Source organism: Sinohyriopsis cumingii, chromosome 18, assembly GCF_028554795.1.
Source record: "Sinohyriopsis cumingii isolate HCF-2022 chromosome 18, ASM2855479v2, whole genome shotgun sequence".
Taxonomy (NCBI): Eukaryota; Metazoa; Mollusca; class Bivalvia; order Unionida; family Unionidae; genus Sinohyriopsis; species Sinohyriopsis cumingii.
Genome location: NC_142978.1, coordinates 27,869,854 through 27,897,280, shown reverse-complemented (window position 1 = coordinate 27,897,280; position 27,427 = coordinate 27,869,854). Strand labels below are relative to the sequence as shown.

The 27,427-nt window shown below is 35.6% G+C and overlaps 1 protein-coding gene across 1 annotated transcript in view; it reads left to right on the top strand.

The window, feature by feature from the left end:
- Positions 1-27,427, top strand: part of LOC149776281 (protein C-mannosyl-transferase DPY19L1-like) — a 107,955-nt gene that overhangs the window by 2,511 nt on the left and 78,017 nt on the right. The window contains exons 2-9 of the mRNA XM_089942724.1: positions 3,195-3,219; positions 3,874-3,961; positions 5,513-5,650; positions 18,821-18,941; positions 20,171-20,264; positions 21,201-21,258; positions 22,650-22,741; positions 23,014-23,086. Of these exons, the coding sequence (XP_089798850.1) occupies positions 3,195-3,219; positions 3,874-3,961; positions 5,513-5,650; positions 18,821-18,941; positions 20,171-20,264; positions 21,201-21,258; positions 22,650-22,741; positions 23,014-23,086 (689 nt within the window). The remainder of the gene's footprint in view (positions 1-3,194; positions 3,220-3,873; positions 3,962-5,512; positions 5,651-18,820; positions 18,942-20,170; positions 20,265-21,200; positions 21,259-22,649; positions 22,742-23,013; positions 23,087-27,427) is intronic.

The window sequence follows — 27,427 nt, the reverse complement described above, 5'->3', positions numbered from 1 at the left end:
TGTAAATCATCGAGCAAATATTTTCAGAAAAATATACAAATCTTTGAAAGCAAAGCCAATGTATTATTTTATTAAAGATTTAACTTTAAAATGCAAATTATGTAGGTCAGAAACATATGGGACAATGCTATGTTGTGGAGTTTGCAAGATGCGCTTTAAGAGTCTAAGATGTTGTCGACTTGACACGTATTTACAAAAATACGGGAAAACAGCAAATCAGATACTATTTAACCACTGCCTAAAATTACTGCAAGGACGTAGACAAATAAATAAACCATACATTTGCAATCCTGTCAATGGACTGTTTTAATGAAGCTATATTAAAGTGATTACATTACGAAAACCTCTCCATCTAAAAAATAGATGCACTCAGGTCTGTGTTGATTCTGTAGGAAAAAATGGACTGCAACTTTTGATGGTGGGACTCCTGTTTTCACCAAAATGGGAGTCCTGGACTCCTAGTTTTAAAATCCTATTGAGATCTCAGGGTATGATCTAAACCAGTTTAAAGAAGGATTGTCAAACCTGTAACAGTTCAACTTTTGCAGCAGAATTTCATGATCAAGAAGATCAAAGGCTTTCTTGAAGTCAAGGAAAACAATCCATTAATTTTACTAAGTTCTGTTTGGCACGAGTGGTACTTTCTAAATCCTGATTGCGCTTTATGAAATAGAGAGTATGTTTCAAATTTTTTTAGACTTGAATGGCTACATGCTTTTCAAATAGTTTTGACAATACAGGTAGAATTGATATTGGTCTGTAATTTCCTGGATCCTCCTTTTCTCCTTTCTTAAAGATAGGTGTAACTGTTGCACATTTCAGTGTTTCTGGAAAATTACCACTCATTATACTTAAATTTATGATATGCATTATTGACTTTGTTATTTTTGGGGCAGCAAGTTTAAGAATTCGTGGACCAATACCATCCAATCCAGAGGATTTATTAATATTCACCTTAATCAGCATATCAAAAACATCAGCTTCACTAACATTATCTATTGAAAAATAATTATCATCAGGAATTTGAGCTCTTATAAATAATAGAAGAGCATCAAGTTCAATTGGGATGTTAGTATGGTTCTGAATACTGTTACTGGAGATGCTTATGAAGAAATTGTTGAACATTTCCACAATGTCTTGTACAGATGTTGCTATATCATTTTTGCTATATCATCATTTTTCTTAAGTCTAGGGGAAGACAACTGTTCTTCTAAATGCTTCCACAATGTTTTGGTACTCTTACTTTCATTAATAGCCTGTTTATAGTAGTTCTCTTTTGCCTTATCTATTGGGTGCTTAGTTTTGTTCCTCCACTTTCTATACCTTTTCATGTCTTTTTTCTTGTGGAAATTATCTTTTAGGTGCCCAGCCTCATTGATCTCAGGGGTAATCCACTTGGGTGTAATTTGGTGTTTAACCCTTTTTGTTTTAATTGGGGCATGCTTTTCTAAGGCTGCATTGAACATCTGATACCATTGTCCGAGACAGTGTTGACATCAGCTATATTGCAGACTGATTGGAAGTGTTTGCAAACTAAATCATTTAAGAACATTTCCTCATCAAACTGTTTTAAGTCCCTGTATTGTATTTTAATGTACATGTATTTGCCATTTTTTGATGATTTCGGAACATGTCTAGTTATACAGAATGGGTAGTGGTCACTCACTGCATACACTGGCACCTTAGTTGTACTTATGTTTTCAGGTTTATTACTATAGATATGATCAATGATAGTAGCACTTTTATCCATTACTGTACTTGGGGTGTTAATTAATTGAGTAAAGTTGTAAGTTTCAAAGCTACTTTTCCATGTTAATGGTGGAGTTTTCATGTAGTCAATGTTAAAATCACCTAATATAATAATTTCTAAATCTTCCTTTAGTAATGCTTTTTGAATTTGAAACTCAAATCTATCAGTCCAATCAACTATAGAACTAGGTGGCCTGTAAACTGAACATAAGAGGATTGGCTTTGATTGGGCAAGGGTTACTTCAATCCAGATACTCTGTACCCGAATAGTCTCAAAATCAACACGTCTGTTATAGCTAATGGAACTGTCTACATAGAGAAGAATACTCCCACCCCCCCATGGAGTCTCTATCTTTTATTTCAAAGTTGAAGCCCTGCATTTGGAGAGCCAAGTCATCAGTATCATTGGAAAGAAAGGGATCACATAGACCTAGAATATTGACTGATCCAGTTTGCTGTAATATTAACTTTATCTTATTCAGTTTAGGGAGGATTTGTTGAGTATTTAGGTTAATTACTTGCAGACCTCATTTGAGGTGCCCAAAGACATGACAATTTTGATCAGAGGATTGACTTTCAGACAGGGTAGTGTGCCATATATTGTTTTTTAGTCTTGTCAGATTTCTTTACAATGCCTTGATTATTTACATAAACACATGAAGAAGATAACATACAAGATCCATCTGTTGTACCATGACCATATGTAGTGGATACATGAGAATGTTCAATATGAGACTGGTTTACATATGTATACAAGAAGACATTGACATTTTAGACACATGAGGAGCCTCAGAGGGAGAATTAACTTGAACAGTTTCACATACTTGTTTACAAGTTAACAAGTTGCACTTTGTACACAAATCAGATAGTGCCTGCAACCTGTTTTTAGAATTATAATTATTACATTGAAAAGTATACACATATTCTAATGCATTTTTCCGCTGGATATGTGTTGCATAGGCCTGTACATCATAGCCTTCTACCAATTGGTCTGTGCATAACTTTTGCTTATGTCCAAGTTTGTTACAAAGATGGCAACGAATCTGTTTTCCATGCAGACACCGCTGTGTTACATGACCGTGCTCTCCACAATACAAGCAGTTGTCTGACTCATACCTAACCCCTTTTATAAGTCTTATGTACTGGTCTATATTCCTAAGGAGCATAGCAGTACCTCTGTTTTGCAAGTGGATTTGGTCTCGCTGGTATAATTGATGGTTCACTTAATTGTCTTTGAAGAAGGTCCTGTATTGCGGAACAAAGAGTATTTGGAAATTTTCACACAACATACTTAGGGTGGCATTTAGTTGAGTCATAAGTACATCCCTTCTTGTCAGTAGACCTGAGATGATTATAGATTATTGGAATTAATTTGTCTATTGATTGCCACTTATTCTAATATAGAATGTATCAATGTCCTGAATAATTACTTTTTCTTCTTTCAGCAATTGGTGTTGGAGTTTTACATAGGTATGTCTTATTCAGCAGTATTTTTTGTGCCTATTTTTACCAACATAGATAAGGTTATGTTTACATAAATAGGGGATATAGGTTGATTTACATTTTAAAAAAGTGAATAATTTGTAAATTACAGACGAAAATCTGCTGCGTACATTTTACTTTTATTAGACCATGAAAAGGGTTTATATAAGTGTGATATGTCCTGCAGTTTGATCATGTGACCCTGTTTAAATGATCAGAATTGTTATTTCAGTTGCTTCATCTCTCAAGTTTGTTGTTGATATTGTGAATATTCACATTCATTCGTTTGTTTATTTGAAAGTTTCATTTGTGACTCAGTGAACTCATCCACTTTGTTAGCTTTGTCATCTCTACTTTCCGATGGATGAAATGACTGTTTAGTTCATCCACAAACCAATCTAATAAAGCTTGCGCTAAATGAGCTTAAATTGTATGTTTACAAAGTCGTTCCTAATAGGCTATACTATTTTTTGTCACATGTATCATGCAGTATGACAAAATATGGAAAAATACCTCACAATTCTGACAATGTAAAGTTAATGAAGAAAAGAAATGAGCATATAGTAAGTGTAGGCAATTGAATTCTTTTATTTACTAAAGATATCAATGAATTTAGTCTGGTTAGTAATATTTAATTTACAGGAATCATGTTGCTGGTATGTTTGAAAGGGACAGACATTTTTCTCATTTGTCCACACTGGAGAGGGAGCTGGCTTTCAGAACTGAAATGGTAAGGTTTTGATGAGGATCTTTCCTTTTGTAAGTAAGATTCCTATACTAATACAAGGGTCATGTTAGACTTCAATTTCTCCAATTTCTTTTGTTCTTTCTCTTTCTCCAATTGCAACTGCATTCATTTTTCAGTATCTTTCAGAAGTTCCAGCTTCCTTAACTCCATCTTATATTTTAATTTTAATTCCTTTACTTTTATGTTATGTCACAGTCTGATACAGACTTACTGATCAAAACCAAAACACTTTTATCCAAAACATTATTTTCTACCAAATACTGGACCAAAATATGTTTTATTTCTTGCTTCATTAAGGAAGACTTTGCCTCAGAACGATCATATTTTCTGGCAAGTTGAATTGATTCATCTTTTATCAAAAGGTCTAATTGTTCCTGGGTAGAATGTAAAAGAAAGATTTCCACTTTTGATGACATTATAGAAAAAGCTTGCTGATTTCACTAAAGATTTCAAAAAGTTGTAAAATAATACTTGGGATTTAAAAAAAATCAATAACATAGGGAATTCAAATTTAAAAAAACAAAGCTTTCTGAAATATTTTAGCCAAAATTCATGTATCCAAGGAAGAGCAACCCAATTTCTTTGTTACATATTTACGCTTTCATAAACAAGCCTTGTAAAAATTTTAACAAATAATATATTTCCCTAGAAAAACAAGGTTAAAATGAGAAAAAGATCTTACTGTTTTAAGAATCAAATTAAAAAATAATCCAAGAATTAAAAACTAGAAGTCCTAGTAATAAAATATTCTAATGAATTTGAGTTTTAGTCCCGACGAAAATCCAAAATGGATGGCAATGACGTATACTGTTAGTCTGTATTCAGTATAGTACTGAAGTGTCAACAGTTCTTTGTTGAACCATAGAAAATAATATTCCGGTGTTTGAATTCCGAATAAAATTTCAGTAAATGACTTTGTCCAAGAATTCTGTATTGAGTACTCCCAATACAGCTTCAATTTCACTCTTTAAATCCATCACTAAGAATGAATTTTAAAAAAATTAAACGTTGTTTACTTCCAATCATGAAATAAAGTCAGGAACTAGGTCAGCTTTTAGATACAAAGTTCTAAAATTAGGTTTTTTAAAAAAAAGGTCAAACTATTTTCTGGAAAATGTCAAGTTTCAGTAAATAAAATTACATTACAATAGCATGTAATGGAATTTAAAAAAAAAAAACAACCAACAAACAATTAAATTACATCAAATATAAATTAAAGATATATTCACAGTTGGATCCAGCTACAAACAACATATACCCTGATTTGCCATCACATGGTATTCTGGCACAGCAGGGTCTGCTTTTTGTTCTACTGATTAATTCTAAGAACTGCATAGACCCAAATCTGTCAGTGCATTATTCAGCATTAAATCTGGGTCTATGCAGTTTGCAGTTGAATATAACTTATGTGTGGAAGTATATATGGCAAATTCCCTGTGTGGAAAATTATGTCACTTTATTTTTAAAAAATAAAGTGAAAGATTCTAGATGCTACAAACTGTATAGTTACATGATCTCGCTTTTGTTTTCTAGGGTCTATACTATTCCTACTACAAAACCATTATTGAGGCCCCAGCCTTCTTAGATGGTCTGATGAACATAATGTATGACAACATCACTGAGTATCCATTGACAATCAATGTCTTGAAGAGGTTTAACTTGTACCCTGAGGTAAGACTGTCCTACATAGGTCACCAGAATGAACTTTGTACAACAAAGGACCAAAGTGTGATCAAGGCCCTCATCTGCGTTTGCTTTCATGAAACTATGCAACTAATACATTTTGTTACTATGTGTAAAATCATTCAAACAAATAGAACTGTGTTACATTCATTAAGTTTATAGATTTATGTTTCTTACAGAAATAGTGACAGTTGAACTTGTGCTAGTATATTAGAAATTGCTGAATAAATAAATAAATGCCCATTTCATCACTTACATCTCCACATTAGATAAGACTACAGACTTGCTTTACAAAGTAATTTTAGTTTTTTATTTATCTAATATGGACAAAGTTAAATTAAAAATATCATCTATGAGCAATGCTGCAATGGTGCCTTAAGTCTAAAATATTTACAGCTTTGACTAATATTGCTATTATATTGCATCCATCTCATTGTTGGTGTTTCTGAAGAAATCTAACTGCTGTTGCTCATTGCATTTTAATTTATTCCTTGGAAAGTATTGTCTGTAAACATTGACCAGAAATAATTGAAAGTTTTTGGAGCAATCTGAGAATCATCTTTTCATTTTTGTTGTTTCCTTTCTTTATTTACCTGACACATGTATATCTCTATGTGTTTTTTTTGTTTCCCTTATTTACCTAACATAGATAGCTTATGGACTCATCCAATGTTCATTTTACATTTATGATGTGGATTTATTGATCTACTCCAGGTTATATACTTTATTTTACAATTTCTGCCAATATTTTGAGAGATTTCTTACTTGTCAGGACGTCATCTTGTAGGACCACCATCCCATTACGCTATTGTTGACCTTACAACGAGGTCTTTATGGGTTAGCATACATTTGACTTTATTCGCTTACTCCGTCCACTATGGAGCTCTTAATAGCAAATTATAATGTGCTGCTTGATAATTATGCTAAATTTATTTGTATTTCATGCTGTTTTGATAGAATTATTATTAACCAAGCATGCAACATAAGTTTTAGACAAGGCCATAGGTTTCTGATATGACACTGCACCGATCAGTTTGTTACGACAGTGTTTTTAGCGACCTAGCAATTTCACACATTACTAGTTTCTGCTTTAGTTTATGTGCCTTGTGTCGTTTTAGCATATATCAATCAACGTTCTACATGCCACTTCAGAGCATGGAAGTTTACCATGACTCCAGTGTATGTTATATATACATGGTTTCAGTTAGGCATCATCTATAACATGTGGTTACAAAATTGTTTTGTTTCAGCGACCTAGTAATTTCAACATTTTACTAGTTTCTACTTAGCTGTGTTTCTTGTATCAGAGCATGGTAGCCTACAATGACTCTGGTTCAGTTTATAGCATGTACACATTGTCCCATCTCTATTAAGTATGCAATGTGCTTACGCTTAATTTAAGACATATGTTTATGATACGACACATTTATGGGTCTGTTTGTTATGGCAGTATTTTAATGACCTAGTAATTTCAACCCTTTACTTGATTCTGCTTTTAATAGTTTGTGTTGTTTCTGCAGAATATTTATTGAATCAGTCTATATGCGATTTCAAAGTGTGGAAGTCCGTCATGACTCCTGCTTTGTTATGTTATGTATACATTGTTTGTAATATACAGCATCTATATTATGCAGTATGGGCTGCTGAGTTAGATGATTATTGTTTATACTATTAACTAGTTAGTCACATACTAAAATTTACTACACGCATGACATGAACGTGCACAAAGATCGCCCAGTACGGCATTGAATGGAAGGAACTAAATATGCCGTGTTTGGTCTAAAAACGCATGCTCTGCTGTACTTCAGAAAGCAGCAGAGGGGAAAGAGAGACAGTCAAGGTCACAGCAGGATACCTCTGACATCCTTAGTCTACACCCCAAGTAAGCCTCAGTTGCAAGCCTTGTGGTAGTTCTTGGAATCCCCCAAACCCCTCCCCCCCCGGCTAAAGATTGTCACACATAAGCAACACATGCCATTACATCAGCTGACTGAGGGGATAAAGCATGGGACCATGCTTTGCTGGATAAGATGTGACAATTGGTACAGCAGTTGAAGCCGCGCTCTTTGATCTGAACAAAATATTTGCGGAATATTCCCCATTTTTAGGCAACCCAGATTGGGTAAGCCTCCACATATGTCAGCATGGCCTTCAGGCCAGTAAGTTGGGGGGCATGGGATTTACGATTGATCAGCTGGACTCATATAATAATAATGCTGCCACACTGACACCAGTCCTCCAGCCAATGCTGGCAGCCACCCTGACATTACCAGTAGTCCAGTCCAGTTAAGAATTAGCAGATTTCAGCTCTGGAATAGTTTAAGCCATCGGCGGAAGACCTGCAAGCTACCAATGCTGAAGCATTATTTGTGAGTTTTCTTGTTGAAGACAATCTACCTTTATCAGCTGGAGACCATAATAAATATATGTTGCAACAAATATTCCCAGACTAAAAATCCCTTTCAAATTTTCCTGTGTTAGAACCAAAAGTGATTCAGATCCTGTGCATTCCTCACAGCAACAGTGACAGCGAAAGAGTATTTTCTTATGTGAGGAAAAATAAGACAGACTTTAGGGCCTCCATAGCTGCAGAAAATTTGTCAGTAATTTTAGTCCCCAAGATCAACCAGCAGGCAAGAAGTCTGGACTGTTTAGAAAACAAATTTACGATCAAGCAGTTGAGGAAGTTCAAGTCTGCCACAGTATCATGCCTTGATAAATAACCACAAGAACAAGTGAAGTTTATGAGTACCATAATAAATAGAAATGCAGATATATTTCTGCATATATGTAGTGTTTTTGTATTGACAGTCAGAGTGGATGGAGTTATTTGTCATGGTATTTTTCACTAATCTTTGTCCAAATTCACTACTTTTTATCCCTATATTCACTAATTGTGAGCCTGGAAGGTTGGCAGCTATGCTTATACTTGAGAGAGCTCGTGTCTTGCAGAGAGACGACCAAGTGGAGTCATCAGGGCCACCCACTTGAGCTTGAAGCCGAGTCAGATGATAATCTGGCACACAGTAAGGGTGATGAGTCATTGATAGCCTAAGGTGCACCCACATCGACTCCAATTATGCAATAGTACGGTGGCTGTTTGAAACTGATATGAGCTCACTGGACCTCCATGTTCCCTCAGATGGGGGGGGGTTGGCTGATCCAGGTCAGTCAGAGCGGTTACTAGTTTCAACAATCCTCTCACCCCATCACATGATACACTGTCAGATCAGGAGATAGATGCTTTTTGATAACAGAGGATACGGTCACTCATAAAAGGCGTGGGAGCTTGTGCTAAGGACACCTTCCCCAATGAGTTACTCAAGACTTGCTTTTGGCGTGCAAACAGCAGGTGGTGGCCCATCATCTGCTGGAGTCTCCTCAAGATATTTGGGATAGAGATCTCTCTGATCGTTTAGACAATAGAGACCATGTTTACTGATAGCTTTAGCTTCAGCATGCAGGGTAAGAAGGATGCATCACCCTTTATGTTCACCAGAATTTTCTTCAGTTTAGATCGGTGGTTCTCAAGATGCCAGTGGGATTCATAACCCAGAACAGATTGCCATCAGTTTGTAGTCATCCAGTGTCCCTGATGGCTTTCTTCCATAGTCAGGTTGAGAACAGCAGCCATGCAAGATTCTGTTTGTGCCCTCAGGGATCAATGATCTCAGACTCATTCCAGCATCATGGCAGATGTGACATTGGGCATGATATAGATTTCTCAGATATGTTAGACAGTTTGATTTCCAGCAACCAAAATCCATAGCATTATTTCCAAAATGGAATTTGTCTTGGGTTCTAATTTGGCTTAATTCAAGCAAGTTTGAACCTGTCACCTGTGCTTCACTAAAGTTCCTATTGTACAATACATGCTTCCTGATAGCTTTAGCTTTCACATGCCCCTTCAGTTGACCTGAACTATCTTCTGTTAAGTTTGGATCATTCATTCCTCCTCACACAACCAGGCCTAGTTGCCAAGAATCAGTTGCTGTCTGTAGGTAACCGATAAGTTGTCATTTGTTCTCTCTTTCCCTTAGACAAGTCCTGACAGCCATGCAAGATCCTGTCTGCACCCTCAAGCACTACTTGATATGCACAAATACAAGTTGTGGCAATGTGCAACACCTCTTCTCACGTGGCTTTCTACTCCAGAGTTTTGAGCAATCTGTTAGAACACAGGATATCATGCTTCCCTTTATTCCTGGCTGAAGGGGATCATATGCTTGGTGTACTCTGACATCTCATAGGACCAGAATAGCCTCATGTCTGTGCCTTCAAGCACTACTTGAGACAAAGAGACAAGTTGTGACAAGTGCAAATATCACTTCCTCTCAATCAAGGCTGGAAAACAAGGTATCACCCCTCAAGACCTTGCATTGTGCTTGAAGTGGATTATATGTTTGGTGTACTCCGAGATCTCTCAAGATCAGAGTTGCCTCGTGTCATGAGGATTATAGCTCATGAAATTAGAGACATTTCTGCAAGCCTCACTTTCAAATGCAATGTTTTGATCTGAGACATTATGGAAGCTGTTGACTGGTATGCAGAGTAAATCTTCTCAAGTTTTTACTGCAGAGATTTAGCATTGCAGAGACAAACACTGGATCTGGTATTGCCAGTGGCAGCAGCACAGATGGTCACCAGACCGAACTAGACCAGTCAACACAGCCCATTAGCTTTGCTGAATTTGCCAGTGTATGTATGTGTATATATATATATATATATATATATATATATATATATATATGCACAAGTCCCAGATCACAGGATCTTGGGCTGTGTTGCTTAAATCATTAGGAGAACAGGTTACCTTTATATGTGGAATCCAGCCACTCTAGAAGGATACCCAATGCAGAGGCCAGATACTCAGCATTCCCGTCTTTTGTTATTTAGTCTCCTAATGTAATGTGATTGGGGAACATATTCGAAGGAGAATGCAAGTTTTTAAAGTGAAGTATGTTTCTCCGAGAATACTTACCCATTCACATTACTTAAAAACCCTCTCAACCATCCCACCATGCGAGCATCCATGTTAATGTCTTGCTCAGCTAAAAACTGGCCACACCCAGTGGTATCAATGGGAGGTAATGAGCAAATGCTACTGCCCTTTGTCTATCTAAAAAATTGACAATGAGGCGAATTTTGTCTTTTAGTAGGGCTGGATTTTTGAGGCAGCAGGCTAACATTCCTAACATAATGTGATTAGTTAGTATTCTCAGAGAAACATAATTTACTTAAAAAATTTGTTTTCATTTTGTTTCTTTTTATTTACCAAACATGCATCGTTCACTTTTTATAGGTGCGTGAGATTTAATAGAGGCTGAAAAGATGTATATTGTTGTTCAGCACACAAAAATATCATTATCTTATTGCAAAATTATGCCATAACTGATGTAAAGGTAAATATCTGATTTGGTTATTAATAACTTATAAAAATATAATAAAATTTGATGTTCAATTTTGTGATGTGCAGCTTCAATCAGTATCAGTTTAATGACAGTATTAATTTTGTAATAAAATCTTTCAAGCTGAATTGTAAGTCTTAGGTTAAAATATTCATTGTTGGTTTCAAGTGGTTATTTTGTAGGAGTAGTTATTTAGTTTCAAGTGATCAGTTTCTATCCTTTTTGTGATGGAGCATTTATATGATCATTTTAATTTTAGTAGACAGTTTACAAATGTCCTTATTCCACTTTGAAAGTTTTAAGATTTTCATATTTTGACATGCCTTTCTCCAGCATTCCATATCTGTGGCAACTAGCATGTGAACATAAAACTTATGTAAGCAATGAACAAATGCCACCTCAAACATATAAAGAAAATTTGAGAGGGAGCAGAAAGCAGACCCTGTTCAGTACCATATCATCTTTTTGGTACAGTGTTGATTGTTTAGGTTAGGTGCTAGCTTAACTTAAGCAGAATTGATAAAATAATTGGACACCAAAATTAAAGACAATATAAAAATAAACAAGTAATTACCCAAAAGGTGTCATTTTTATTTGAAATCAGATGTCCAGAATATTATCCCCACCAATTAATTAATATGCTTCAGCAATGTTCCATATATGCTGACACATGTGCAGATTGCAGTAGATTGCAGTAAATTTGACTTGGTGCACTTAAATATTTATTGCCTGCAAAAACTTGGGGTCAGTCAATGTGTTACGAGTCTATGCTCTTAAAAACTGTAACAGAAAAGAGTGAAAGAACAACAAGCCTTGTAAAATTTAACAAAGAATTTATTTCCCTAGAATACAAAGTGAAAATGCGATAAAAGATTTTATGGTATTGCGAATTAAATCCCAAAATAATCCAAGAAATAAAGTCCTAATAATTTAAAGCCCTGAATAAAACTCAGTACAAGTCCCGAAGAAATCCAGAACTGAAGGCAATGAATTGTGTGTTATAGCTTATAGAGCGTTGATGTGTCAACAGTCTTTTGTTGAATCAGAGTAATATAAATCCAGGTTTGAATTCAGTATAAATTCCAGTGAATCTCTTTATCCAAGAATTTTATCAGGGCACTTCTATATTTCCGAAGAAAATAATCACTTGAATTAAATAATTTGAAGAAAACAAAATTTTACCTAACTATCACAGCATAATACAGCTTGAAAGTGCTAGATTTTAAAGCATGACTGACCAAGTCCTCACAATCACAAGATTATATAGTTCTCTACTAGACCTCTGTTCATAATTAGCATTTTCTGTTAATAAAACCCCATTACCTAATGATAAAACCCTTCTAGAATGATCCTGATGTTTACAAAACAATAATCTGGATTATGTATAATTCACTTAGGGACTCCAAAACTTTGACCAAAATAAACATATTTACTTCGTCTGTTATTAATAATCCTGATGTTCAGCCCATACACAGAGAATAATTAAGCTAGTATTAGTTTGTTTACACAAAATGAAATTTAAAAAAGTCAGTCAGGTCAAGCAGAAATTGAAAATTTTTGGACAAGGTCAAGTCCAGTATACGATGTTACATTACAATATCATACAATGAAATAAACAAAAAAATTAAAACTTATAAAACAATTAAATTAAAATATACATAACACAAGGTTGGAACATAAGTTGCTGTTAAGTTGGAAAATGTTAAAAAGGTTTTATTACTTTCGCTGAAGAGATTCAAGAGACCGATTTAAATTTCCACATCTTGGTCCATCTAGCTTTTTGAAGATATTATCATAAACTTAGTTTCACTGATACAGTGAACAGTTTCTACTAAATAAATATACACAAGGGTTCTACAGAACAATTTACAAACCTTAACAAGTGTTATATTTCATCATGTGGCATTATTGTAATTATATTCCACTTAAAAATTTTTATTGGCGGTGGGGATTGGGCGGCCTGTTGTCCATTTGTCCATTGGCACAAGTTTGTCATTACTATTCTTCCTGGGGCACCGAGTGGTCTGAAGCACACACCATTATGGATCACTGCCATCTCACCTCTGTCTGCATGGGTTTGAGTCTCGGGGGTTTGGCTAATGTAGGTATGTGAGAAAACTTACCAATAGCTTTTCGTGGGTCGATGGTTCTTTCCAGGGTTTCCTCGGGTTCTTCCTCCACCATTGATACTGGCTACAATGTATAGCCTATCTTGTGTTGAAAAATGGCGTTAAACCCTACAACAGCAACATACATTCATCCCATAGTCTGGTTAGTCATAAATGAATATGGTTCTGCTTGGACATCAAATATAGCCACCATTGTGACCCTCTTCAGAATTTTTTTATCACTATTCCTTCAGAATGGATGGTCATTTCAGCATGCTCTTTTCACAAAAATAATTTCTTATGATGACTAATTGGACCTAAATGAAAATGGTGCCAAGGTAATGTTCAATATCGCCACCGTGGCAGCCATCTTGAAAGTGTTGTTATTGCATCTCCTTTTAAATGTAAAGTCATATTGATGTGGGGTTTTATCAGAGTGCTTTTTAAGATATCTTGTTGATCCTAAATGAAATGGTGCCAATCAGACATCCAATATAGCCATAAGAGCAACAATCATGAAAACTTTGTTATTACTACTCCATCGGAATGGACAGTTATATGAACATGAGGTATTCACTAAAAGATTTTTTATTCTGTTTGGACCTAAAAATAATGCTGATCTGACATCCAATATGTCCATTAAAGCAGCCGGAAAGTGATATTGACATGATGTTTTCACTAGAAGACTTTTAATGATGTCTAGTTGATCTCAGATGAAACTGTTGCTTATCTGATTTTCAGTATGGCTACCACATTGGCCACTTTCAAAGATCTTATGTTTGCTACAGCTCCAAAAGTCTTTTTGTGATAAAAATGGTGCTGATCTGGTATCAAATAAGGATGATAAGGCTACGATCTTGAAAAACTCATTATCACTACTGTTGTAAATTGAAAGTCATTTTGATGTGGATTTTCAAGAGAAGACTTCTTATACAGTTAGGACAGCTTGGTCCTAAATGAAAATGATGCCAATCTAACATCCATTATGGCCATTACAGCAGCCATCTTGAAAACTTTTATATTGCTACTCTTCCTAAGGGGAAGGTCTTATCCTCTTGGGGTTTTTCACCAGAAGACTTCTCATGGTGTCTTGCTGGCCCTGAATGAAAAGGGTGTTAATCTAATATCCAATGTGGCTATCATTGTTGCCATCTCGAAATTCTTGTTATTGATACTCCTCCTGAAAGTATGGGAATTCACATAGGCTCTTCACCAAAAGGCTTCTAATGATGTCTCGTTGGTCCGAAATGAAAATGGTACTGATTTTACTGCTGATGTGGTCATCACAGTGATTACAATAAAAATATTATTGCTGAGAATATCAGAGATGATATCAACACTCAGCAGTTAAAAAGTAGAAATGGTCTTATCTTGAAAACCTGGAAAATCTTTTTGGTCATCTGAGCATCAGTCCTGTTGGGTGATTTGTATTATATAACACATGTAATCTTACCTCATGCAGGGTCCATATGGAACTTTGAAAAGCCTTGAAAAATGAATTGTTCCCTCAAGGCCTTGAAAACAACTTGAATATTCAAAATATTGTCTGTGTACCTTGAAAGCCTTGATTTTCATGAAACCAAAAGGAATTAATAAATAGTTTTCATTTTACAGAATTAAATAAAAAGAAATGGGGGGAAAAAAAATCATCTCTTGCTAAGTTTGTGCTGGGACAGAAATTTTTCCAGAACTGGCCACTGCGCAGTCATACATTTTGAACTTCTGATTGTACGAAGGCCTGATGTAGTATTGGTTATACCAACTTTGGTGGCTATATGAAGAAAAATATAAAGTTAGGATTATGAGATCTTTCTCGGAGAGCTTTGCAAAATACAAATTATGCCAGAAGGATATTGATTTGCGTGCAATGGGAGAGAGTGCTCCATGGTCACATGCAGATGATAAAAACCCAAGCTCTTGTAATGGTGCTTAATACAGGCAAAATATGAAGCCTTCAGCATGAAATCATTTTTGACAAAAGAGTTATGTCTGTGAAAACAGAGATTCAAGTTTTAAAATAGAAACTATATATAGTCTTAATTTGGGATTGAGTGGAAACAGGACACAACAATAATTGCAATGAACATGATAAATCTAAAAATACAGAATACAGCTAAGCTGAGAGAAATATTAATATATCTTGTTATGAGTCTAGGTCCTTATAAAATGTAACAGGAAAAAAGTGAAGACAACAGGCTTTGTAAAATTTAACAAATAATTTATTTCCCTAGAATATCAAGTGAAAAGTGGGAAAAAAGAACTTATGGTTTTATGAATCAAATCCAAAAATAATCCAAGAATTACAAAATAGAAGTTCTAGTAATAAAAAGTCCTGAATGAAACTGAGTTTGAATCCTGATGAAATCCAAAATGGAAGACAATGATGTCATTCATAGTCAGCAAAGTTCTGCAGTGTCAACAGTCTCTTGTAGAATCACAGAAAATATTCCAATCTTTGAATTCTGTATAAATTTTGATAAATGTCCTTGTCCCAGAATTAGTTTAGAGCACTAGTATTTCCCATAAGTTGTGACAGTCCCATCAGAGATGAGATCAGGAAAGCCATCACCCAGCTGAAGAACGGCAAGGCAGCTGGACCTGATGGCATCCCAGCAGAAGTCCTCAGAGCAGACTTAGATGCTTCAGTGGAAATGCTATACCACCTCTTTGAGAAGATATGGGAGGAAGAAAAAATACCGACTGACTGGAAGGAGGGACACCTCATCAAGATCCCAAAGAAAGGCGACCTCAGCAGCTGCTCCAACTACATACTCTTATCAGTCCCAGGGAAAGTCTTCAACTGGGTCCTCTTGGAGAAGATGGAGAAGGCTGTTGACCCACAGTTACAAGATGAGCAAGTGGGCTTCCGGCAGAACAGATTGTGTACAGACCAAATAGCTACTCTTCACATCATAGTCGAGCAGTTTTTGGAGTGGAATTCGTCACTCTATGTCGACTTTGTCGATTATGAGAAGGCATTCAACAGCGTGGACCGAGAGACACTCTGGAAACTTCTTCACCACTATGGCATCCCAATCAAGCTGGTGAACATGATCAAGAACACTTATAACAGAATGTCCTGCAGAGTCATTCATGCAGGACAGCACACAGACAGCTTCCTAGTGCAGACTGGCATGAGGCAAGGCTGCTTGCTGTTGCCATTTCTCTTCCTTCTCGTCATCGACTGGATAATGAAGACATCCACCAGTGGGTGGAGAAATGGGATCCAGTGGACATTGTGGAGTCAACTTGAGGACCTGGACTTTGCCGATGACCTAGCACTCTTGTCCCATAGTCAGCAGCAAATGCAGGACAAGAGCGACATACTGGCAGCCACATCAGCACAGGTTGACCTCAACATCCACAAAGACAAGACCAAGATCCTCAAGATCAGTTATGTCAGTAACAACCCAGTCACACTGAAGGGAAGTCCCCTGGAAGAGGTGGAGTCCTTCATGTACCTCGGCAGCATTATCAACCAGCAGGGTGGCACAGACGCAGATGTCAAGGCAAGGATCAGAAAGGCAAGAGCAGCTTTCATACAGCTCAAGAACATCTGGAGCTCCAAAGAAATTTCCTTAACTACCATGATTAGACAGTTCAAATCCAACGTGAAGTCAGTCCTACTGTATGGAGCAGAGACCTGGAGAATCACCAAGTTGACCGTAAAGAGAGTTCAGACCTTCATCAACAGCTGCCTAAGAAGAATTCTCCAGATCCGTTGGCCAGACACCATCAGCAACACCAACCTGTGGCAGAGAACCTCCCAGCTTCTGGTAGAGGATGAGATCAAGAAGAAAAGGTGGGGTTGGATAGGACACACCCTACTTAAGTCGCCAACCAACATTACCAGACAGGCATTGAAAATGGAACCCTCAAGGCAAGCGGAGAAGTGGACGACCAAGAAACACTTGGCGATGCGACCTTAAGGTGGACATCACTAAGATGGGTCACACCTGGAGTCAGCTTGAAGGGATGGCACAGGACAGAAGTCTCTGGCAATCTTTTGTGGGTGGCCTATACCCCGGCAGGGGTGACGGGCAAAACTAACTAGTATTTCCAGGGAAAATAATCACTTAAAATCCATTAATTTGAAGAAAATAAAATCTTAGCCAAAACTGGTCACAACAACACAACTTAACATGTCAAAAGTTTAAAGCCCACTGGCAACTTCTAAACATTAGGAATAAGGTTAACTTAAGATGCAAAACAGATTCCCGGATGGAGGTCAAGAGTTCAACCATCCAGAAGAAATGGAAGTTTGTTAGATGAAAATTATCACGTACTCCCAGTATGGATTGAACTGAAATCAATGGTTCTTACCCTGGGAAAGAATAACAAAATAAAAAGTTGTTTACCAGAACTGCCACTGTTTCTGAGTCAAGGTCAGAAACTAGATACAGTGTTTCTATTATTATAACAGCCTGGTCAAACAGAACTGAACTGAATTTTGGGAAAATGTCAAATCTGTTAAACAAAATTACCTTACAGTAGCATGTAATGGAATAATAAAAAAAAACTAACAAACAAATAATTAAATTAAATCAAAAATCAAATATGAAATAGGTTAAAATATCCATGTGCTGTTTTTAAATAAGTGATAACATAAAAAACAAATATCTTTACTTATTTTGTCTATGGGAATGAGTGAAGAAAGGAAGGTACTGATAAAGACATTGAGACAATGACAGCTGCTGCTGCTGAGTATGCATTGAAAGCAAAGATCCATAGGAAAATTTCCTTTATCATGACATCACAATAATTTGAGGAAATGTATTAAGGACAATATCACTAAACTTGGAGCTCCTGAAAAACAGCTTGATGATACGCTACAAAAACTGAAAAATTCACTCTAAAATATCTTGGACTTTGTAAATAGTGTAGTGTAGACAGAGTAAAATGAACTTTGTTCAGTGACTACATTATTCTAAGCTCAGATGTAGGATGGTTAATATTAATGGGAAAGATATTAATCATCATACTATTGACTTCATGTTTTATTTTTGGTTTATAAAAAATAAATTTGCAAGAAATGTTCCTCATATATAGTAATCGTAAGTATTAACTTGTGTTTACATACAGTTTCATTTATGTATCCTTTAAAATTAATGTAATAATGCATCTTGAAAAAAAAATGATTTCATGACATCACTAATATGCTTTTACTACACAGGTATTTGAGTCATACTGGGAAAAAATTGGTGGTGGAGCAGCGGGCAGGTGTTCTCTTTGTGTTACTTGTATAACAACTTGTAGCACAGAGGTTCCCCCCTCCACACACACCGCAGTCTCCTTCATTATGGCCCAATATTCCTTGTGTTTGCTAAACTCTTGATGTGATTTTCTTGAATTACATCAGTATTTTTGTCTTATGATAAAGGTGCATTTCAAATATATTTCATGAAACTTGCTGAATAATTTAAATTGCAAACTATAGAAGTTAATGTTTAATTAACTCCATAGATTATATTTTTAAATGGGCACACTCACATGAAATTCTTTATTTATGACTTTTCAAAAACTGTATCAGAATATTATAATGTTATTTTTGCCACTGACACTGTTAATCCAATGGAAAAGTTTTTTTCCTTTATCACAGTATAATCACAGTTTGGTAGTAATTCACACTTCAATTTGGATAGGTTGTGTTGGCAGCAGGGTACAGAACATATGAAGCAATAAATGCAGCCATGAAGAGACCAACAAAAATGTGCTGGTCTGTCAACAGGGGTGAGGGGATGCCACCAGTTCAAAGCTGTGAAGGTATGAAACGTGAAAAATAAACATATTATTTTATTATCTTGCCTGTCTTTGTTGATGAGCATTACATTTAAATTTAACTGTGTAGACTTCAATGATGTTAACATTTTGAGTTGTTGGGATATTGTAAGATTGATAAAAAGACCCAATTTTTATACGAGGAGATAAATCTCCTGTCAAGTATCTTATGATTTCAACTTTACAACTTCAGATATCCTTGAGAGCTTAAAAATATTTTTATATTCTTAAATGAGACCTTCAGAATGTGCAGAAATAAAAGTTGACACTCGCACAAGTATGTTTTTTGATACTCTGGAACAGGGAACAAGCTCGCATTTTATCCTACTTTTGTATTGGTGTAAAAATGTTAACATGTACATTTGTCTTAAAAGAGACATTTGATTTTAAATTCTGCAAAACTTCGGTATATTATAGTGATAAATCCTCTAATTCATTCTTATCCTTAAATGTTTCATTTGTCTTGTCATTTGTTTGGTGGTTAATTGATCATATGCTAGATTCCTACTGAAAAATTTGCATGGGTAGACAATATCACATAAATAAATCAGTGATTTGAGGGACAGTAGCAACATTGTGGCCAAAGTAGATTATTTCATAAAGTTGGCGGTTGGGAAAATTAATAGCCAGTGGTTACCAGTATTGGGAACATAATATATGTAAGAAAAAGATAACTGTAAATGAGTAATGTACATTGTGTGCATGGTATAATGGCTGACTTGCAAGGAAAAGTCTACATTATGTCAATGGGTGTACCATCATATTCAGCAACAAATATTACAGTAGTAAGCTATATTATCTTGCTGTTGTATCTTATGACTAAATAACAGATGGGTTTAAATGTTAGATGTGGATTTATTAAAAACCACCAATGTTTCTAGCAGAACACAGTTAAGATTATTCCTTGATGAAATGTTCTGCCCTGTATGGAATAATCCACTTGATCTGTGATCCACTACTATAATGGAAATTTATTTATATTTATGTTTATCAGTTTGTTTGTTGCTGCATATAATAACATTTTAGTTGGTTCTAAAATTTATTGATATGTCTTCCATCACAGAAGGGTTTTATTGTCTCCCCAGATGAATAATTGTTGAGTGTTTCAATTTGCGACCATTCAGACTACTAAAATTGGTATCCCCTGTATCATTTATGCATTTTATCAGTATAATAACCAATGAAATGTCCTATTAATTATGTTGTTTCAACAGGTCTAGGGGAACCATCCTATTTCTACATTGAAGCTGTGTTTGCATTGAATGGCTTGATGATGAGCATTTTCTTCTTGTTTGGCACCTATTTAAGGTACATTTCTAAATTCTTATAGAAGCAGGAATCATAGTGTACTTTTTATATATAAATATATATTCAAATTAAAAGGAGAAATTTGAATAATATATTTGGTATAATGTCTAAATTTAAGAAAACTAAAAAGAAAAAGATATATTCTCCTGCATTTTCTTATTTTATGTTGAAGTGACTAAATAATTCTTATTATAAGGCATAAAGTCGCAAGAAAAAGAAGAGGAAGAAAAAGATGCATGTTAAATTAAATGTTGATGTGTATTCTTCATAGAAGCATGTATGTCCATCAACCAACCATCTCTAGACTTGTTGTTTCATCTGCCCTTGACTGATCATATTTTCATCTGTAACTTGTTTTTTAGAATGATGATGATGTTAAAAGATGATGATCAAAACAACAATAACAATAACAATAACCACAAATTTAACAGTTAAGTCAGTTCTGATAGTAGTCTACACATTTTTATATTTACAGTGAAATGCTTTTGAGTTTGCTGGTCAGATTGAAACAGTTTAGTTTTGTAAAAACATTGAGTGACTTTGGATTAAGTTTTGAAATGAAATAGATGGGTTTCCTTCCCTTTCAAAGTCTGAGAAACAGGGAAAAAAACTAAACATAGTGAAGGAATCAGAGTGAGTACACTCATCAATTTCGAGACCAAAAATTATTTTTTTTTCCAAACCAGTCAGCTTAACAGCTTTAAATATAAAGATAGCAATACATGACATAAATAAAATGAAGCATTCAGTAAAGAATAAATAAATGTTCCGTACAATACAATGATCATTCCAGGACACAGGCTAAGAACATTTTGTAGTGTGACAAATTTCCTAATATCTCTCAGTGTCACTTAGAATATACATAACAGCAGACTGAGCTCACCTCCTAGGTTTGACCTATTTCATATATAAATACAAATAATTTTGTTTTAACAGTGGAAGCATATTTGGTGGTGTGCTAGTTGTTTTCTCCTTCTTCTACAATCATGGAGAGGTAAGTTAATCTTCAGATGTGTTTTGCCATCTTGTCTTTTTTTAGCTTACCATATTTTCTCTGTCTTCTGACCCTGTTAAATTTTGGACATAAAGTATTGGGCAAAATCATTATGTAGTGCCTTGCAGAGTTCCTGAAATTTTGCTTTGGGTAATAACCCAGGAATGCCTAGTGTCTCAAGTCTGAGCAAACATCTCAATGCTTTAGACTGTAATTGAACAGTGACAAAGTTCAGTTGATTTGGTTATGAAGGCTTACCCTTAAGTATGTCAGAAAATGCTTGTACTTAACAAGAAATATTTAATGTTATCAACTTATCACTAACTAAAATAATTTTAAATCTTTATATCAGTTGTTGTAAAAAGTTCACCCCCACTGTCCTTGTGTTATGATGACCATTTTATACAGGCTGCCATACCTGTCCAAAATGGTTGCCCAGCATGGGGATCAAATATTTGTGAGACAGTCAATGTACAACAATGTCAGAAAGATTTGAGAGGACATTTTATCATGTTGAATTTTCATGTAGTTTTTGGGGAATAAGAATTTATATGAAGCTTATTTAAACTTGTTTCTTCTTTTATTGGCTTCATTCAATTAATAAAAATAATGATTGGTTTTCAGTATAGACATCATTATATTAGAACCCCCATTAATGTGCTTCTTAATCGTGTTGGTTATAATTTTGATTAAAGATGTCTAACATTAATATCTGTATTTTAATTTATCTGTATTTTAATTAGCAGCCATGATACCCCATTTATTCTCATTAAATAGTAGATCAAAGATCAAATTTTGTAAATTCAAAGGAATCTTGAAACAAACAAAATGTTGTTGGCATTATTGTGTATTAGTTGATAGGGTTACCATAGTTAATCTATTGTCTACAGTTGATTAGGGGTGCCATAGTTGTTGTATTGTGTACAGTTCATTGGGGTTCCATAGTTATTGTGCAGTGAACAGTTGATTAAGTGTACTTCAGTCATTGTCCTGTGGCACTTTGACAAGATTTGTAACTGATTTTGTTTCTACCCATAAAAATGCACCCAAGGTCTTAGGTTATTTGAAATAAAATAATATTTAGAAGGGATATGAGCAATTCCTTGCAGGAATAAAGCAGAACCTTGAATGTTCCATAGAAGTTTGTGCCTGCCATAATCTGAGAGTAAATTCATACTGATATTCTGCATTTATTAGATTTCAGATGAATTGAAAAGGAAACTTTGTTTTTTAACCCTTAATGAAATCTGACTATATGTAGAAGGACATACCTGGTTGCTCTGACTTAAGGATGTACAGTTACAGACAGATGTTTGGATGAAAATAATCCACATTATTTCAGCAAAACATAAAATGATTTTGCTTCAAAATATGAACTTGTGTGTTTGCAGTGTACCAGAGTACAATGGACACCTCCACTGAGGGAGAGTTTTGCCTACCCTTTCCTAGTCATGCAGATGTTCCTGGTCACTCACATCATTAGGTAAATGTTACACAGTTGTTCTTTTATATCATAACTTGTGTTTGATGGTGTTAATATATATTAAATAGTTAGTTTACAGTAAATTATGTGTATTAAGAAATTAAGCAATCTGCTTTGTCCAGTCAACCATTTGAATGTTATTTTGATATTTTGATCTGCACAGTGTTGGTGTTGCTAAAGTGAGTTATGCATAAAATGTGGGCTTAATTATATATTACTAGTTTCAGCTGTATATAATCTCAGCCTTCTTTTTTTTTTTTTTTACCTTTCAGGATAAAAGCTCCAACCAAGTTACATAGCATATTCTTGGCTTTTGCCACAGTCTGTTTCATGCTTCCATGGCAGGTAAGACCTGCATGTTCTTGCCGCCTTGTTATTTGCTAACCATATTCTGTGAAGAGGGTAAATATTGAAGCAGGTACATAGTGAAGGGGGTATATTGTGGATGGGGTATATATCAAAGCAGGTACATGGTGAACAGGGTATATATCAAAATAGGTTCCTAGTGCATGGTGTATGTATCAAAGCAGGCACATGGTGAACAGGATATATATCAATGTAGGTTCATATTGGATGGGTTATGTGTCAGACCGGGTACATAGTGAAGGGGGAACATAGTGGATGGGGTATGTATCAAAGCAGGTACATGGTGAACAGGGTATATATCAAAGTAGGTTTATAGTGGATGGGGCATATATCAAAGCGGGTACATGTTGAACAGGGTACATATCAAAGCAGGTACATGTTGAACAGGGTATATATCAAAGTAGGTTCATAGTGAATGGTTTATGTGTCAAAGCAGGTACATAGTGAAGAGGGTACATGGTGAAGGGAGTATATAGTGCTACCCACATCCATCTCATTTGTCTGCTTATGCATGTGCACTTTTAGTTTCTGCTCAATAGATTTTGAAGGACATGATGAATTGTATCCAGATTTGGTATGCAACTACTTTATATTAACTTAGTCTCTCTCTGTGGTCTTAGGGATGTAGAATAGGCCTGGTGTGCCTTCCAGGAGGCAGGAGCTGATGTGGCTCAGTTGTTAACATGCCTGACTCGTTACCATATGGGTGTAGGTATGAATTTTGCTTTCAGATCGAACTGAGTTGCCTACCAAGGTGAGCCTTTGGGCAAGACACTTAATTCACATTGTCTCAGTACTAAATGATTCAAGGGACTTAACTCTAATTGTCTCAGTACTAAATGATTCAAGGTACTTAACTCTAATTGTCTCAGTACTAAATGATTTCAAGGCACTTGACTTTAATTGTCTAAAAATTAAATGACTTCAAGGCACTTGACTCAAATTGTCTCAATACTAAATGACTTCAAGGCACTTGACTCTAATTGTCTCAATATTAAGTGACTTCAATGCACTTGACTCTGATTGTCTTAATATTAAATGACTTCAAGGCATTTGACTCTAATTGTCTTAATATGAAATGACTTCAAGGCACTTGTCTTGAATTGTCTAAGTACTAAGGGCTGTTCCATTAAAACATACATGGGACCCAGGGAAGAAACTTCTAAAGTGGGGTACTCACCCATAGAAACAATTTGGAAATTTCTTATCATTTTATTATGAACTCCATGAAATCTTGTACAGAAAAGACATGTATTAAATGGTCACCTGCTTTCTTTAGTCAATGACCAGTTATTTCTTAACCAAACAGTAACTTCTTACTCTTAAAGTGGTCATTAATTATGCTAATGAAGTGTTTGTTTACCGAAGAAAGGCATTGTTTAGGGAAAAACGTATCATGTAAAAATATGTCTAAACACATTTTTTTATATTTGCCATGTAAAGTCATCTGTTAGTGTAACTTAAAATTGTGTAGTCACTCCATTGTAGTTTTAAGAATTTTAATCAAGTCACAATATTACTTTGAGTTTATTCTTTAAACACATTACTCAGTCATAATACCTACTTTAGGAAAAACTAGTAATAACTTGCACATCCAACCCTCCTAGATACTGCTTTTAGATAAAGGGAGCTAAAAGTTGTCTGCCAACCTATCTGGTCAGGCAGAGTGATCTTCCCTTACGTATAACACTTGGCGAAGAAAAGTCTACAAATGTGTTAGTTACCACTTCCACTCATGCCAAGAAGCATGCTCTCATCACGAGTACCTTGCAAAAGCTTCTTACTCTAGGTGGAAGATATACCATTACAAATTGGAGGAGTTTTTCACTTCTAAGGAAAGTATACTCCATCTGTATTTCCAACTTTTTCTCTTCTTATCCCGATAAAGTTCTGCCTTTACAATTTGTAACACTTTGTCATGGTCACACATTTAGGTACTTGCATGGGGAGCCTAAGCAACTTCATATTCAGTTCAGGTTGTAATTATTTTGTACATGCAAGTCTCCAGTGCTTAAAAAAACTCCTGATACATGTGTAATTCCATTATGAAGAGGTACATATCAGTGAGTGTCTATAACAAGGCATTTGTAGCATCCAGGTGCCAACTTCATTGAGTTTTTCTTGTGCAGGCAGTCTGTGGGCCTTTTTCCCTACAGGTTATTGCCTTAAATGGATATTGGTGTACCTACTTTGGATCTTTAATGGTGCATGTGACGGTTTGTGTGTACAAATGTACACAATTGTGTACACTTATGTATTGCTCCCACTCTGGTCAGACAAGTATATGTCTGTTTTCTATACCCGGTTTACTCAGTCACATCTTGCTCATGCATGTTTCTCTTGGCATCACTTGAGTCATATTTATCTGCACAAACATTCCATCATATTTAAAGAGCACTTAGTCACTCTCATATCCGACTTCACAAGATAGGTTCATTCTACAATATTTATGTGTCTTCATGTTTTTATGCCCTTGAGAAACTCCTTATTTATTTATAATTCCATCATTTCTGGTACATACAATTTCCTTTTTCCACAGCATCCTTAGCCTTCGAACACCATGCCTCAATGAATCTACCTGTACATAACATCCTTGACCTTCCCTATAGGTATCAGCTATCCCAGCTTGTATCTCATCTGAATCCAAACAGTCTTTTTAGCAATGTACAATCTGCATATCACCCTTGCCACAGTACTGAAACTACTCTTCTAAAAGTAGTTAATGACATTCTGCGTTGGATAGCGGAAAGATTATGGTCTTCACCCTCTTGATTTGTCTTCAGCATTTGACACAATAGACCATTCTATATTACTCCACCGTCTCCAGCATATATTTGGCATTCATGATACAGCCTTACTGTGGTTCAGGTCCTACTTGGTCAACAGAACACAGATTGTGTCTGCAAATGGAATACATTCCAGCCCAGTTAATCTATGTTATGGTGTTCCACAGGGGTCTGTTATTGGGCCCGTTCTCTTCATTCTATACACTCAGCCGCTCTCAAGTGTCATAGATCATCTCATCCAGTGCCTCACCAATTATACACTGATGACACCCAAATATAAAACTCTAGCCACCCAACTGAAGTTGATGCTACCATCCAAGGTTTAGAGAGGTTCATTTCTGATGTGAAATCATGGATGACATGTAACAAGCTGCAGATGAATGATGATAAAACTGAGGCCATTCTGATCACAATACAAAGACTTTCTCATTCATGTCCTTTACCTCAAACAATAAATATCAGCAACGCCAACGTTAAATTCACACAATCAGTACGAAACCTAGGTGTTACTCTGGACAGTACTCTCACATTGCACCAACATGTCATGAACATATGCAAGGCTGCATGTCTTGAGCTGAGACGCATCAGCTCAATTCGCAAATATTTTTCAGTTGATGCCACTAAAACACTTGTGTGTTCATTAGTACTTTCAAGACTGGACTATTGTAACTCAATTCTGTCTGGTTCATCTCAGTATCTACTCTACAAACTTCAAAAAGTTAAAAACTCAGCTGCTTGGATCATATTTAGAGTACCACGATCAGAGCACGCCTCCCCGCTGCTCTGTACCCTGCACTGGCTATCCATTCGATCCAGAATCAAACACAAAATTTGTTCTCTGTGCTACGTTTCACAGACTCTAGTCCAACATACATATCCGACCGCCCCCATATGTACACACCAGCAAGATACTTACGCTCCTCTTCTGACAATCGTATACTCATTAATCCCACTATGAAAACGAAGTCATGTGGACAATGTTCTTTTGCATACCAGGGCCCAGCAATGTGGAATGAATCGCCCACTGAACTTAGTAAGGATTTGTACTAATACACAGCAAAAACAGAGACATGCAAGCTTTGTAGTAATGGTAAAGTCTTTGATCCCTACAGCATATATGGTTCTGTTCCAATATCCTGTCAGCTTGCCCACATACATCTTATGGATATGAAACTGATGTCTGTAAAAGAAAAGAAAAGATTAGTGTCAGAATTTGGAACCTGTTGGATAATAATGTGGCTATATGATCAATACATGAATAAAAAACCAAGTGTAAAAATATATTGGAGTTAATATTCTGACATAAGACCATTAGGAGATTGGGATGGTAGTTGCATAATAGGTTGACTACAAATGCACTGGACAGAAAGAACATTCAGCAACAGTTCACAAACTATTCAGATATCTGATTGATACATTAAGGCTTTGTTGACTTTGATATGATTTCTATTCATTACCAAGTTCTTCGTCAGCTTGCCCTATGACAAGTCACATTTTTGGGAATACCTGAATGGCAAAGAATAGAAAAGGTGAT